The 14,176-nt window shown below is 55.8% G+C and overlaps 1 protein-coding gene across 3 annotated transcripts in view; it reads left to right on the top strand.

The window, feature by feature from the left end:
* The window catches only part of CELSR3 (cadherin EGF LAG seven-pass G-type receptor 3), a 69,742-nt gene extending 65,323 nt beyond the window's left edge, over window positions 1-4,419 (top strand). For 2 of the 3 annotated variants that reach the window (XM_043551739.1, XM_043551740.1), the window contains one exon: window positions 375-4,406. In XM_043551739.1, the coding sequence (XP_043407674.1) occupies window positions 375-402 (28 nt within the window). In that variant the 3' untranslated portion in view covers window positions 403-4,406. Of the gene's footprint in view, window positions 1-374 lie in introns of all 3 variants that reach the window. The other variant, XM_043551738.1, reaches the window with a different exon arrangement.
* The last annotated feature ends 9,757 nt before the right edge of the window (window positions 4,420-14,176 follow it).

The raw sequence follows: 14,176 nt of genomic DNA, 5'->3' as shown, positions 1-14,176 counted from the left end.
ATCCATCCTGGCACACCTTCTGGGTACTGAGAGAGGGGAAGTGGCTCTGAGCTATGCGTTTTAGAATGCATGGCAGGGTACAGATCTGTCTGTTGCCTTCAGCTGTACATGGCACAGGCACTTGGGTGAATGGGTATGGCCAAGGGAAAAGATCTGTATTCTGTTTCTTATATGTGCCTGGCCTGGTCATTTTTCTGGGAGCCACAGCCAGACCCTGCCCTCATCCTTAGCACTATTTACTGCACCAGGAGGTGAGCCTGATGCTTTCCCAAGCCCCTGGCCAAGCAGGGAGAGCACAGGGAGTGTCACTTGGGCCTGGGGAGTAAGGTACCAGAGGCTACATTTGTTAATTTTGTTTCCTTTTCCCCGAGAAGAATAACAAGAAGTGAAGGTCATTCCTGAGGGGCCCAAGCTGCTGCGAGAGCGAAGGAAGAAGCAGGGATGATTGCCTGGCCAGACACTTTCAGCAGAGGTTTGGAGTCTCTGGGTGCCAGGCACCTACAAGGAAAGAACTGATGATGGTGGTCAGAGGCCCAAATTCACCCCGCCCTTCCCACCCATCGGTTCTGGAGAACTCGTGGGGGGAGAGTCAGGCAAACCATCTCTGGGAGGAAGCGGTCTCAGGTACCTCTGCACCAGAATGGAGCTGCACTGACCTATCGCCTGCTCAGCAGGGCACTCCCAGAGGCGGGGAGAAGTACAACACCATGAGCAAACCCAGGCTGGTGCCGCTGGTTACATATCAAAAGCAAACAGACAGAAATCTTCCTTTCTGAACCATTTCTACACTCTGTGTGTGTGTAAGAGAGAGAGAGAAAGGGAGAGAGAGAGAGAGAGAGAGAGAGAGGGCGGGGTGGGGCTGGCCACAGAAGATGGGGCAGGGGCGGGTTTTATACATTTTGTATCTTTGTAATCAGAGAGAAGAGAATTTCTATGGTTATTTTTACGGAATGTTCTGTTCCCGTTGCTGTGATGCTGACAGTGTTTGTCTTGACAGCGACTCCCAGCTGTGACTAGAGGGGCTGCTGCTGGGCTTTCCACAGTGGGGCTGTGCGTGTGGAAGCCCAGATCCCAGTGAGCGGCTTTCTCCAGGCTTTCCTTTGTGTTGTGTCCTGTCCCCTCCCATCCCATGTCTGGCTCACACTAGTGATCACACTAGCAGACATATGGGACAGAAGGGGTAGCCCTGGGTGAGCACTACACATCCGGACCTGCAGTACTCCCTGCTCTTCCTGCCAACACCCGTGTCATGCTGCTCCCAGGGCCAGTCCCACTCTCTCCCAGCATCCTGGATTTTCTAGTCCTGCATATACTGTAGCTCATCAATGCATTTCAGCTCTCAGGAGAAGTCTCCTACTGTCTGAGTGCTGAGGAGAGGCTACCAGTTGCATCCAGCTGGACTGAGTTTTGTGCTGGGTAGAAGCCCATGTTTGTGTTAGAGCTGTGTTGTGTCACACAGCCATTGCTCGAAACAGGGGCAGAGTGGGAACGCCTGCTGAGTTCATAGGGTTAGCATGCAGGAAGGCAAAGCCGATCTGTGAGAGCTCCTGCCGAATGAAACAAGCCTCTGAGAAGCCTTCCAAAGGAGCCTCATCTCTGCGCCTCTCCCCGAGTGTCCATCTCCAAAGGCCCGAGTCCCCAGCAGGCCCCTCTCAGCAGGGAGGATGGGGGAGAACACTGATTTCTGTTAGCCACCATCACATGTGCAGTGTCCTCTTTTTTCCTAGTATTGACTGGAGCAAACCCCTTCCATCCTCGCATCCCCAGGAGCCTCTGCGTTACAGACTGGCTCACGGGGAGAGGATGGACACCACTCTCCATGGGAGCTACTGCAGAATAGTGGGGAAATTTCCCCTGTGCAGTCTCCCAGAGTGGGCAATTCCCCAAGCCCCAGGTTAGCACCAAGTGGCCCACAGGGGAGGAGATTGGAGATGGGCCCAGCCAGCCAGGGAGCATGGCTGGAGGGCGCTGGCCAGGGCAGCATTGTTGCAATAGAGGAGCAGCCTCTTATCTCCATTTTATACTCCAGTCCCTAGCACACAGGAGCTAGCATCTCCCTTGGCCTGTACTGCAGGCTGCACTTTTGTCGGGCACAGATTCCCGTAATAGGCTCATAGTAAGTCTATCCCCCGGCGGCTCCATGTGCATGTCCACGCATGTGCACCCCTCCCCGCCGTCCCAATGCTCCCCTGGCAGCAGTGGTAGCTGCCCTGTCTGCTGCAAAGGCCCACAGCTCAGAATGGCCTGAATGTTGAGAGGGAGAGGGCAGCTGTTTTCAACACACTGTAGTTTGACATTTATGCCACCCTGACGGCTTATCCTTCCTCCCCACACCAAAGGGGATGAGGACTTCGATTATCCCAAGGACTCCCTCGTGCTCCCTGCTATTTTATATGCTGGATTTGTGCTAATTGAACCCGACATGAAAATGGAAGTAAAAGAAAGCTTGCCAATGCCCCGCCCCCCCCCCCAGCCCTCTTTGACTGGTGTATTGCTGCTGGTTTCCCCAGAGGCACAGGCATTACCTCCCCCTGCCGTGGGCAACAGTCTGTGCCTGGCTGTACTCTCTCAACCACCAATGCCGTCCATTTTGATTGTCAAAAGCAATGTGTTTACTAAAGTGAGCATGGGGTGCTATCTGTCTCTCTCCAGGCTGCAGCCCTCAGTGGCCTCCTGTGTCTTGCTCTGGTTATCACCCACTTAGAGAGTAATGACACCCTATTTACTGCCTTATTACCATAGAACACTGTAGCGTAATGTTGACTCAAATTATGTAATGTTTACACAAGGAGAGTTTTTCCACTGATTGTGCAAACAGGATGGAAGGTGGTTTGCATCCTCTGAGACCTAGCCACCCTGGTGCTGCCGATGCCACCACCAGCAGGAGCCTTGGAAATGTTAATGGTGATTGAAAACTGTATTCTCAAATACACTCCACAGTTGGCAGCTGGTGCAAAGGGCCTGGTGACCTTCCAGCCTGCGGCCTGAGCAAAGTGTGCACAGAAGGAGGAGAACCTCTGCCTTGGAAGCAATTGGTCAGAGCTGCCTCATGGCCCACGTCTGACGTGAGCAAGGCCCTTGAGGAGTGGAGGAAACTCCCCGCACCTGCCCTGGTTGCATTGCCCACCGCAGCATTGCAGCTCGCACATTCACTCTCCTCGACTGGCTGTGGAGACTAGGGCAGCATGCTGCAGCCCTGCCCCCCAAGATGGGCAGATGGGCAGATGGGCAAGAGGGCTACACACACCTACTTGTTTACAGAAAGGAAGCTCTAACGTGCAGTGGAGCAGAAAGCACAGGCCACGATATTGGCCTTCTGTCTTGAAATAGCAGGTTCTGACAACACTGGGGAATGCAGACTCCCCATCTGTGCTGGTCACCCTCTGGCGCCTTCTCAGTGCCATGTTCCTTTCAGGAAAGATCTTGTTTACACTGTTTCTTCAGGCTGTATATAACCAGGACCTAGAGCTCTGTTTGTTACACTGATTTCTACGACTGCATCTTTCTTCAAATGCTGTTTGTACCGTCCATCCTGTTGTGAGTCCATGGGGATCTGTGCCACTTATTATCACCAAAAAGCTGGGTGGGTTGGCTTGGAACTGGGTTTTGAATGGAACCGATTTTCTGTGGAATTATTTTTCTGGAGGGGTTGGTTGGATGAATGGTTTGTTTACACTCCAGGGGCATTAGTTCAGTGAGGGATGGCTGTGGGAGATCACAACCCTGTGTTCAGGAGAGGCAGGTGCCAATATAACTCTGGGCTGAAGCTAGCTGACATGGGCAGGGCAGGTTGATTCTGAGACCATAGCCATTAACCCTTAGAACGCTGCTGCTTTCCAGCCTGCCACCCAGGTGAACGCTGGTGGAGGGCTATATCGGCACCTCCGAAAGCTCCCCAGGAAACATCCATTCAGAGCTTTCCACGCTGGCTGCACTGCTGAGTGAACACAGCCCCCGTCTTCAGCCCTGCCCAACACTAGCCAGCTTGCGACTTTGGGGAGAAGGGCAGGATCCTGCTCAGGCCGGCAGGTGCCTCCCTCTGACTCTTTGTAGATGACAGGAATTCACACAACTGCCTAATGGTGAGCTAGTGACATGTGCCAAAAAAGAGAGAGCAGCAACGATGTTAGCCTTGTGCCAGGCCTTGCTGGCCTTTCCTGTGCCACTCCAACCTGCTGCCTTGCAGCTCAGAATGTTCTGGGGAGGGGAGACCCCCTCCCCTCCATCTTTGGAAGCTGTGCTTAGCTAGTGACTCTGCAGATTGTTCGGCTGTGGAGTGCATCCTCTGGTGGGTTGCTTGTCTCCTCGCCTTTGCCCGGTTTGTTGGCAGGGAGCGGAGAGGCCCACGGGCTCCGTCCCTGGCTGTGTAAAATTGTACCATGAAAGCCCCAGATTTGAAAATAAAATTCTATAAATCAGTCGTGGGCTCCCTCCTGCGTCTCTCTCTGCTCCGGAGTTCAGTTCGTTCTGTCGCTATAGCCATCTACAGCACAGGAGCCCAGCGCACTCCACAGCCTGTCCGCAAACAGCACCGCTGTGGCCAGCCACATCGGGCGTGGAGGGAAGAGACCAGCAGGAACACAGCATGCTGCACACTGGAGTGGGGGAAGGGGAAAATTTAAGCAAGGATGCAGGTGGGAAAGCCCAATTCTGGAGAAATACCCCAGGCTCTTTAATAACTGTGCAGAGGAGACGGCCACATGGGGTTGAAAGTCTGACCCAAAAGACCCATGTACCATACAGTGCATGGACATCAGTTAATCTCCCTGGGTTAGCCAGGAGGGCTGAGCTGCCACTCTGATCAGCTGGCACAGAGTCTGGGCCCTCCCACCACTCCAGCTGCCCCACTTAAAAGGGCACTATGCAAAAGAAGGGTGGGTGGATGGAAGCGAGAGAGCTTCTGAGTCTGCCTGTGAGTGGGAGGGGATGAGACAGACGGGGGATGTGCAGGCACTGGGGTGTGAGAAGGGGAAAATGGGGGGCACTGGGAGTAGGAGATGTTTGGAGTAATAGCTAAGAGCCCAGCAGTTAATTAGAAAGCTGACACTGCAGCCTCCTGCAGTGCTAGGGCCATATAAATACCTACAGTCCAGCTGGGCCCATCCAGACCCCACAGCCAAACACCCCAGCACCGAAGCAGAGGACAGACTCCATGCCCAAGCTAAAGTTGGTAGGCAGCCCAGCGCCCTTGTGAGATGAATTCAACTGCAGGAGCAGGGCAGGCACTCCGCAAAACTCCCCCACTCAGCTCCCTTGTGCCAAGGGGCACAGCCCATGAATCACGACCTGGAAGCCTTAAGTCAGCACAACTGTCCTTGGCCGAGCAGGGATCCTGCAGGCAGGACGTGTTCCCAGAAAGCTGGGGGTCAATTTCCCCCTTTTCAAGGGGCATTCGAGCTGGGTGGGTGCATGAGAAGTAGGACAATATGCTTTTATCCCTCCGGCAAGCGCAGGCTCCTTGTAACGACCAGCCCCGCACAGCCATGTCGGAGCTCTGTGATTCCTGCACCGCCAGCCTGTAGTTGGAGAATAGCTTCTCCCTGCACAAAGACAGGTGGCCACAGAGACCCAGAGGAGCCTCCCTTCAGGTTTCTCTTTTCTAGGTCTCCTCATTTGTTGTTCTAGGGCAGTGGTCCCCAACCTTTCTGTGGGAATAGCATATTCCTAGTCCCAGAAGACTGTGGCGGGCGCCAGACACCCTGCCGCTGAAATGCAGCAACGCTTTTCAGCGGGCGGCTCTTTGGCGGCCGTGCTCAGTGGCGGCATTTGTCCTGCGCATGCACACAACTGCCCCGGCGGGCGCCATTGCGCCCGTGGGCACCGCGTTGGGGACCTCTGTTCTAGTGCATGTGAAAGTGAGGGCCGAGAGCACTGGCCAGGCCACGACGGCCTGGGCAGGCTCTGCACGGCACCTCAGCCCTACTGTGCTTCCCCCACCCCCATCCAGCTCAGCCACTGCCCCAGGCGCCTCACCTGCAGCCCTGTGCTACTCCAGTCCTGGGCCCTCCACACAGCCCTGCCCAGGCCCCTTTAGTCTGACCTGCAGCCCAGAGCCTCCTGGCACTGCGAGGGTCTGCTCTGGGCTGAGGGGCCCATACCAGTAAGGGAGGCTCAGTGTGTGATTGTGAGCCAATGCCCCCACCTGGCTCTTTGTGCCACCGCATCCCCCAGAGCCAAGGGGTGTAAAATGCTTTTCTGAGCGGGCAGCATTTTGCACTCATGGGGCCCTGCTGTGAGCAACTCCAGCAGCAATCAGCCTGAGGGAGCCTCAGGAGTTGAACATATTTGTAGTGACGAGTGGGTACAAATAATATCAGATGGTTCAAAGTGGCAGCTTCTCAAGAACCAAGGGGTCAGCTCTGTGCCAGGGGAGCAGCACTGTTACTAAGCCACAGTCCACTGACAGCAGGAGATCAATAAGTGTTTACAAGCTAGAGATCATGCCTGAGCCCTGTCTGACCAACAGCCCCTCCCTCTCCTGCCAGCACTCCTACACAAGATCCTGTTCTCCAAGGAACAGGAGTAAGCGTGGGGCCAGGAGAAAGCCATGAAATTGAGTGCAAAGGTTACTGTAGACCACCACTAGATTAGACACCTGCCTCTCCTTTATTACCGAAAAAAGGGCCTTTCCCAGAGCACCCTTTGCCAGGTTTGACTAGCTGAGGTTTGAGTCTCCTCTCCATGCTGCGTTGCAGTGTCCGGAGTAACCCCGGTGAAGCCAGCAGAGTTACTCCAGGTACAATCTGTGTAGTGGGGAGAAGAATTAGGCCCACTGGGTCAGTTTAAACAATTTCTAAGAGCTGTGATCTCTAAATTCCTTACTAAATTACCGGGGTTTTGAGCTCCCCTCCCCCAATGCCTCCTCATGTATTTCAATCCAGCCCTGCAGCCCCCTGGTTAGGCCCTGGCAAGGGTGGCTGTCCCCTTTAAAAGAGGCAGGCCCAGCTCCCCTCTGCCAGAACAGGTGCTCCCAGTTGGGCCAATAAAGATGGCAGAGCAGCACCTGGGCCTATCAAGGGTTAGGGAGGCTCAGCAAGTGAGGTAGTTCCCTGGGGAAAGCTGAAGGCAGGTGATGAGTAGAGGGGTTGGCTGTGATTTCCCCAAGCTGGAGAGCCAGGATGAGAGAGGGCTGAAGGCAGTACAGGGTCTGCTGAGCCAGAGCTGAAGATGGGAGTAGCAGAGGGGGAGGAAGGGGGTTTCTGTGGTGAGCCAGCAGCCTGCTGAGGGCAGAGCCAGGCCAGGCCTAGTTTCTAGCCTGCCTGTGGTGGGAGGTTAATGGAACATGGGCAGTGCTGGATGCTCCCCTGGTGAGGATGAACTCCCAGCTGGAAGGGCTGGGGTGGCTGTCCTAGCCAACCAGGAGAGGACAGAAGAGCAGCCCAGATGTGGTGGAAGTGCCTGAACGTGGTCCATGCTTTGCTTGCTGATGGGGCCTCTTAAGGGCTGTATACCCTGGGGGTGAGACCTGGACTATGTTGTGTAACTCCTGGACAGGGTAACCAGGTGTCCAGAACACCCGGCCACAAAGGGATGCCGGTGGCTCCGGTCAGCACCGCTGAACAGGCAGTCGACAGTCTGGCTGGCAGCGCCGTGCAGTGGGGCTGGCAGGCTCTTTGCTAGGCTCTGCTCTGCGTGGATCCCAGGAAGCAGCCGGTATGTTTGTTTCCCCCCCCCCCCCCCCACCGCTTTCCTACAGCTACGACAGGGGTGGGGAATCTACGGCCCGTGGACCAGATCTGGCCCCCTGGTTAATTTTATCTGGCCTGCAGTGCCCCCTGCCCCTCCATGGGGCTGGAGTCACAAGCGCCCCTGTTGCAGGGAGCAGAAACCCTGAGTCTTGTGGCCCCCCTGGGGCCTGGAGCTACAAGTGCCAACTCACCCCATTGCAGGGGGAAGTCCTGAGTCTCCGCCCCCTCCCCCCCAATCCCGCAGGGCTGGAGCTGCAAGTGCCAGCTTGTCCTGCTGCGGGGGGAAGCCGTGAGCCTCCATTCCCTGCCCCGGGTGGGTGAGTGGCCCATGAATGATTTTTTTTGTTTTTTGTTTTTCTGTGGGTCAGTGGCATGTGACAGAAAAAAGGTTCCTTACCCCAGAGACTGCACCCCCAGCCAGAGCTGTCACTCCCCCCCAGCCCTGATCCCCCTCCTGCTGTCCGAACCCCACAGTCTCAGCCCAGAGCCCCCTCCCATGCTCCAAGTCCCTTGGTCCCAGCCCATTGCCCCCTCCTGCACCCCAAATCCCTCATCCCTGGCCCCACCCCAGATCCCTCACCCCCTCTTGCATCCCAACACACTGCCTCAGCCTGGAGCCCCCTCCTGCACTCTGAACTCTTCATTTCTGGTCCCACCCCAGAGCCCGCATCTCCAGGGAAAGTGAGTGAGGGTGGGGAGAATGAGCAACAGAGGGAGGGGGGATGGTGTGAATGGGGGCAGGGCCTTGGAGGACAGGCAGGGCAAGGGTGTTCGGTTTTGTGTGAGTAAAAAGTTGGCCACCCTACTTCTGAATGGGAGATTTGCACTAGGCTTAGTAATACACTGACCATGAGGAGGGGGATTTGTGAGGCAAGGGAGCCTGGCATGGCATCCTTAGGGGCCCCAAAGAAGTGGGGTGGTAACAGCTGCATGAGGGTGCTCAGCTGCAAGAGGGCCCAGAAGGGCCAGGAGGGAATTGTTCACAGACCCCTACACCCAGCTTTACTAGTGTACCTGCAGCGTGAGCTGCGGCCCCTGCTGCTTCAGTCCTGGGCCCCTACACACAGCTCTGCCATTGCCCCTCAATCTTGGCCTGCAGCCCCCTGCTAAGCCAGGCCTAAACTCCCTCTCCTACCCTGCCCTCAAAGCTCTGCTGGTGTGCCTCCATCTTGGCCTGCAGCCCTGCCCTACTGCAGTCCTTTGCTTCCCTTCTCCTGAAAATCTGGTCTGTGAAGAATCGGGGAACTTCTCCCTCTGAGCATCTTCCTCCCAAGGGGAGCCTTGTGCTGCCTCCAGCACTGTCACCCACTGGGATGCATCAACAGGTGGCTGACCTACAGTAGAAAAATCTTAGGCTGTGAGTGTGGGGTCCAGGTTGCTTGCTCCTGGATGCTGAGTGTGGCTCCCAGGGATGCAGGGGACAAAGACCGATGCAGTGTGAGGAGCATGTTCTTCCTTCTCTGGAGCTAGGATGGAGGCATGAGAAACCAAGTGACCATCCTGGAAGCTGGCAGGCAAAGACCCCCCAGTGTCCATGCGGCAGTGGGGGCAGGGAGGAAGAGCTCTCCACGAGAGGGTGTGGAAGGACTGCAGGGAGGAAGAGTTGGGGGCACAGTGTTGAGGGAAACTCCTCTTACACTGGGCCTGGATCCACTGGTAACTGTAAGCCACTTGTGGGGAGGAAGGTGGGAGCCCAGCTGGCTGGAAGTTCAGTGATCGGAGACAGGGGAGAGATGGCGATAGTGATGGGGGAGGGGGTAGTAGTGGGGCTATGAGACAGAATGAGGAAAGTGAGACAGGAAGGGGCAATAAAAAGGCTGTAAAGGGCCCTGAGCTGCTACCCGTAGCAGTGCTCTTATAGCTTTATGGGGGCTGGAACAGCTCAGGTACACACAGTCCCTGATAAGGGAAGGACTGCGCAGTGCTGCTCAGTGGGAGGAGCTTCAGCAATAGGGCATAGGGGCCATCCCAGCATGTCCAGACAGCCAGGTGGAATCCTTCTGGGGAAGGTGCTTCCAGAGACCAGCTGCCCCAGGGACACATCCACCTGGTATAGAGGCTGGTGGAGGGCGAGTCTATAGCAGTGAGCACCTGGTTGGTTGGGACAGTCTGCACCAGCTGATGGGGCCTCTGGAAGACAAGGAGTTGCATGGTCTTTGAGACATGCATGTTTGAGAGAGGCCCATGGGCCCTGGACAGAGAGGGCTGGACTCCGCAGAGCGCAGGATGCTGGAACACGCTGCCCCGTCAGCCCCACCCCATAGACCAGCCACTGATGGACCTGGGCTTTACACCTTGCTTCCCCAGCAGAATTCCAGCTGGGTGTTGTGTGCAAATGTTTCAGCTCCATCTTCCTGGCAAAGCATTGCCCGTTGCTGCGACTGCCCTGGGCTGCCCATGGGACTGGGTACCTTGTGCATGGGGAGTACTCACAAACATGCTGGTATGAGTTAGCAGTAAATATTGTTATGATTGTACTGCACAAAGCCCATGGAGAGAATGGGCCCCATTGTGCTGGGTGCTGTACAAAGGTCTGTCTGTCTCCTAGCCCCCACTGCCAAGTAAGCATTAAAACTCCCTAGAGAAAACACACCCTGTGTGTGCCTGACACTTCCTCTGTGCACACACCCAGGAAGTGCACAAGCATCTGTGGCACTCTCACCTCCTGTGAACATCCTTGCAAATCAACTCTTGCTGGTGCAAGTGTTCACCTGAGAGTGACTGGAAGGGCTGAGATACCAGCAAGGGAGTTTGCTGGCTTGATTTGATCAAAAGCTCTTTGATAGCTGTTAGAAACGTTGACCCGGCTCTACCCAAACACCACGCTGATGGGCACAGTGCAGTCAGAGATGCTGTGGGCGCTAGCATTGCTAGGCGGGTGGTATTCCTAGGCTCCTGGTGCTAAGGGACGCATCAGCTGATCACCGACAGCCAGCTCAGGAAATGCACCAATCTGATCCTGTGGCTGATACTTGAAAGACAAGTATCCCAAATGCTGCTCTAAGAGGGAACGGGTTGGAGAAGAAGCTGTAGGTAGCCCTGGGTGTCAGACAATAAACATTCTGGTAGGAGAGGTTTGGGCCAGCTGGAGAAAACAGTCAGTGGACACTGAGTGAGGAGGTGCCTGTTCTTTAGAGAAATGGGCTGAAGCACGAAGATGAAAGCTAAAGCCTTGCTGCCATTCAGCACCTAGGCGTAGAGGCCAAACAGAGGCAGAGCTTACCCCTTGCAGTATGCCACTTCTGATAGTGCCTGGAGAAAAATTGGGTCTTGCGACCATGAGCATCTCTCTTGGCAGAAGGAGATGGTCTCCAGCAGCTGCTCTGCCACCAGAGAAGGCATGAGGAGTGCACATGCTCTGGATTGGAGGTGAGGTGTTTTTTTTGGCCTGAGATGCTGCAGGATCTAGAACCCACCCTAGCTTGGGTGGATACGTGGTCATGCTGCCCTCTAGCAGAAATGGTGAGAGGAAGAAAGCAGGATAACCATGCAAGTGTCTGCACCATGGGAACTGGTTGCACTGGGTTTTCTAACCACAGGTCGTTTCACCTGATGATGGGTTCCTGCTGAGACCAGGCAGCTCTGAGCCCCATCCATGAGCACTGGGGTACTTTCGGTCAGTGCCGCATGTCGATTCACTTGCTGCGTCCAGTCACGGGTAGGCTGCATGCCCTTGGGGGCAGGGACGGTCTGGGGACCTGTGTCTGAGTGGCCCAGCGCCTAATGGGAGCTCAAAAAGCACTCTAGTAATGCTGGGTGAGTAACGCAGGTGGAGGGCCAGCTATGACTCGGCAATGCTAGACTGAAACCTTACCCAACCCCTTCCCACCCCAGGGAGCTGGAAGATGTGAAAGGCTGAGTTGAACTCAGGGAGCCTCACAGGAAACTTTGGAATGAGATAAGGGAACTCCTTGCTATGAGCTCATGTACCCAGTGAGTGCACATAGAATAGGCCACTGGGTACAGCTGTCCTTGTAGAACACTCTGGTAAGCACCCACCTTTGCCAGTGGGCATTGCCCTAGGAACTCAGTGGCCTATGGGAGCACCAAGGCTGTAGGCAAGGGCATTATAGGACCATCCAAGGTTACTCCTGCTGAGCCAGAGATGTCTGTGGCACTGAGGATCTGGCACTCTGGATGAGACATGAGGGAGTGCTGGGAGATCAAGGGGTCTGGCAGTGAAAGAGCCTGAGAGGTGTTTCTTGGTGGTGTGTTCGGGGGCAGTGCCCAGGAAAAGGCTGGATTGGCACCTTGGTAATGGGACAGGGCTGCCTGTGAGGAGTAGGTCTGGGGCAGGGTTTGAAGGAGCAGAGGGAGGGGCATGGCTGGAGGTTCCAGGAAGGATCTATACCTGGGGGTAGCATGGGAAAAGGTGCAGAGCTGCGTGGGGATGTGATAGGGAGTGGAGCTGGCAGAGTGGGGAATGTGAGAGGAGGGAAGTTTGGGGCATGCAGGATGAGCTGTCTGGCAGCAGGGCCAAGGCCTGCAAGATCAGGGGGCAGTTTGAAGCCAAACTGTTGCTGGTACAGAGTGGAGCAGCATCCCCCTCTGGTTACGGGTGTTGGCTGTGACCTACAAAGCCCTGTATGGTTTGGGATCTGGCAGCCTGAGGGATGGGAAGGCCTGGTGCTGGGGTCTCTTTGTGAGAGACCCTAGACTCCAACACATGCCCCAGCATGGTTTGACAGTGCCCAAGGCTCCCACCCACTGGGAGCAAGTTTCCCATGGTTCTGAGTGGGGAACAGCCCTAGACTGAGGCTACTTGCACCTGGGTAGAAAACATACAAGTTGCCCCTGAGGGCGCCCTCTGCAGGCAGCTCCTGGAGCTGCTACTAGCCTCTGGTCCTCCCAGTGTGGATGAATAGTGCCCACCTCACACTCTGGGGGAAGGGTTCTCAGCCAGGGTCTCTGGAAGGGGTAGAGGGCCATCCCCAGGGTCAGCGACTGGCAAGGACTGAAGAGTTGGACAGGCTGGAAGGAACATTTCACCCTGAGGTCTCGCCCAGCCAGCCTGGGGTAGGGTGACCAGCTAGCAAGTGTGTAAAAATCAAAACACTTTTTTTCGGGGGGAGGGGATACAGTTACATAGAATAGTCCTGCTATTGTGGGGAACTTTCCTGGCTTCTGCACTACCCCGGTGAAGTGGGCTAGAGAAAGGATCTGAGTCCTTGCTCCCACTTCCTTTACTCAGTGGCCTCCCTGCCCTTGAGGACTCCCCTTCCACTCTCCTGTCTGGCAGAGTCCTCGTATCCCCAACAAGGCTGGGCCCAGGATTCCTGGGGGGCTCAACCCCCAACCCTGCTGTGGTCACCTAGGACAGGGGCTAGGGTGTCTCCACTCTGGGGTACTCTCTCTGCACTGGGCACTTCTCTGACCTACTGATCATTACATACAATTTGAAGCAAATGCAAGTTATTTAATCAACAATTTATTTTAAAAAGAATAAGGGAAAATGGGAAAGGTTAAGGAAACACATCACCCCACTCTGTGGCAGGGAACATCACAAACAGTGTCTCTGGAATGTCCGGGCAGTTCACAGTCTGTTCCTTGTATGTCCCAGGCCGCCTTCTCAGGCCCTGGCTGTGCTGCAGGGATGCTGTGGGTTGCACACTTGCTCTGGTGGTGGCCACAGGCTGTAGGTGGCAGGGCCCTTCTTCCCAGCGTTGCCCCTGCCCTGTCGGCGTTACCAATCCTCCTTCGAGTCTGGCCTGCAGAGCCTCCTGGCTGAGGCGTCTCCCTGTGCTGGGCCTGCTGCCTAGGGTCCCCCCTGGCTCTCCCCAGCTGCTCACGACACCTGGCTGTGGACTGCCTCAGCCCCAGCTGCTGCTCTGCCTCCAGCTCCCTGGGCTCAGCTCCCTGGGCTCCTCTCCAGTTCCAGCTCACCCAGAGGATGGGGCCTCCTGACTCCCTGATTCGCCTACCCGCCCTGTCATTCAGGCTGACCTGGAGCATTGGCCTCTCCCCATTGTTCGGAGGCACTGTCAGTCTCAGGGTCCTGATTCCCCATCGACCCTTCCCCCTTTTAGTAGTGGGAGCTAGCAACTAAAACACCCCCACTGAATGTTAGTAAGGGGCAACAGTCCCCTTTACACACAGATAAGACAAAGCCCCTAATATCCAGACGTCTGGTTACCCTATCATGGAAGCACAGGGCTGTGCGTGGCAGCGCCACCCTGTGGCTGATTGAGGTGCCACATTGGTAGGCTTCAAGGTTCTCCACCCAGCTCTCCTGAGGCAGCTGTGCTGTGGGGCCATGACAGAGGCATGGGAGGGTGTGCAGTGAGGGAAGGGATTTCAGGGAGGCATCCCCCTGTAGATGACCCACAGACCTCTGTGCTAGTCTCCTTGAGGCCTGATTGCCCACCTAGGGGCCCCCAGCCTGGCAACTGCACTTTCAGGATTTGCCCCTTTAAACCTATTGACACATGAGGCTGTGGTGCCCTCTTGGCAGGCAAAGGAGGGTGGTGGGGGGAGTGGTGTCTCAAAGA

The sequence above is a fragment of the Chelonia mydas genome, chromosome 7 (assembly GCF_015237465.2).
Source record: "Chelonia mydas isolate rCheMyd1 chromosome 7, rCheMyd1.pri.v2, whole genome shotgun sequence".
In the NCBI taxonomy this organism is placed as follows: domain Eukaryota; kingdom Metazoa; phylum Chordata; order Testudines; family Cheloniidae; genus Chelonia; species Chelonia mydas.
This window is presented reverse-complemented; position numbering and strand designations above follow the sequence as displayed.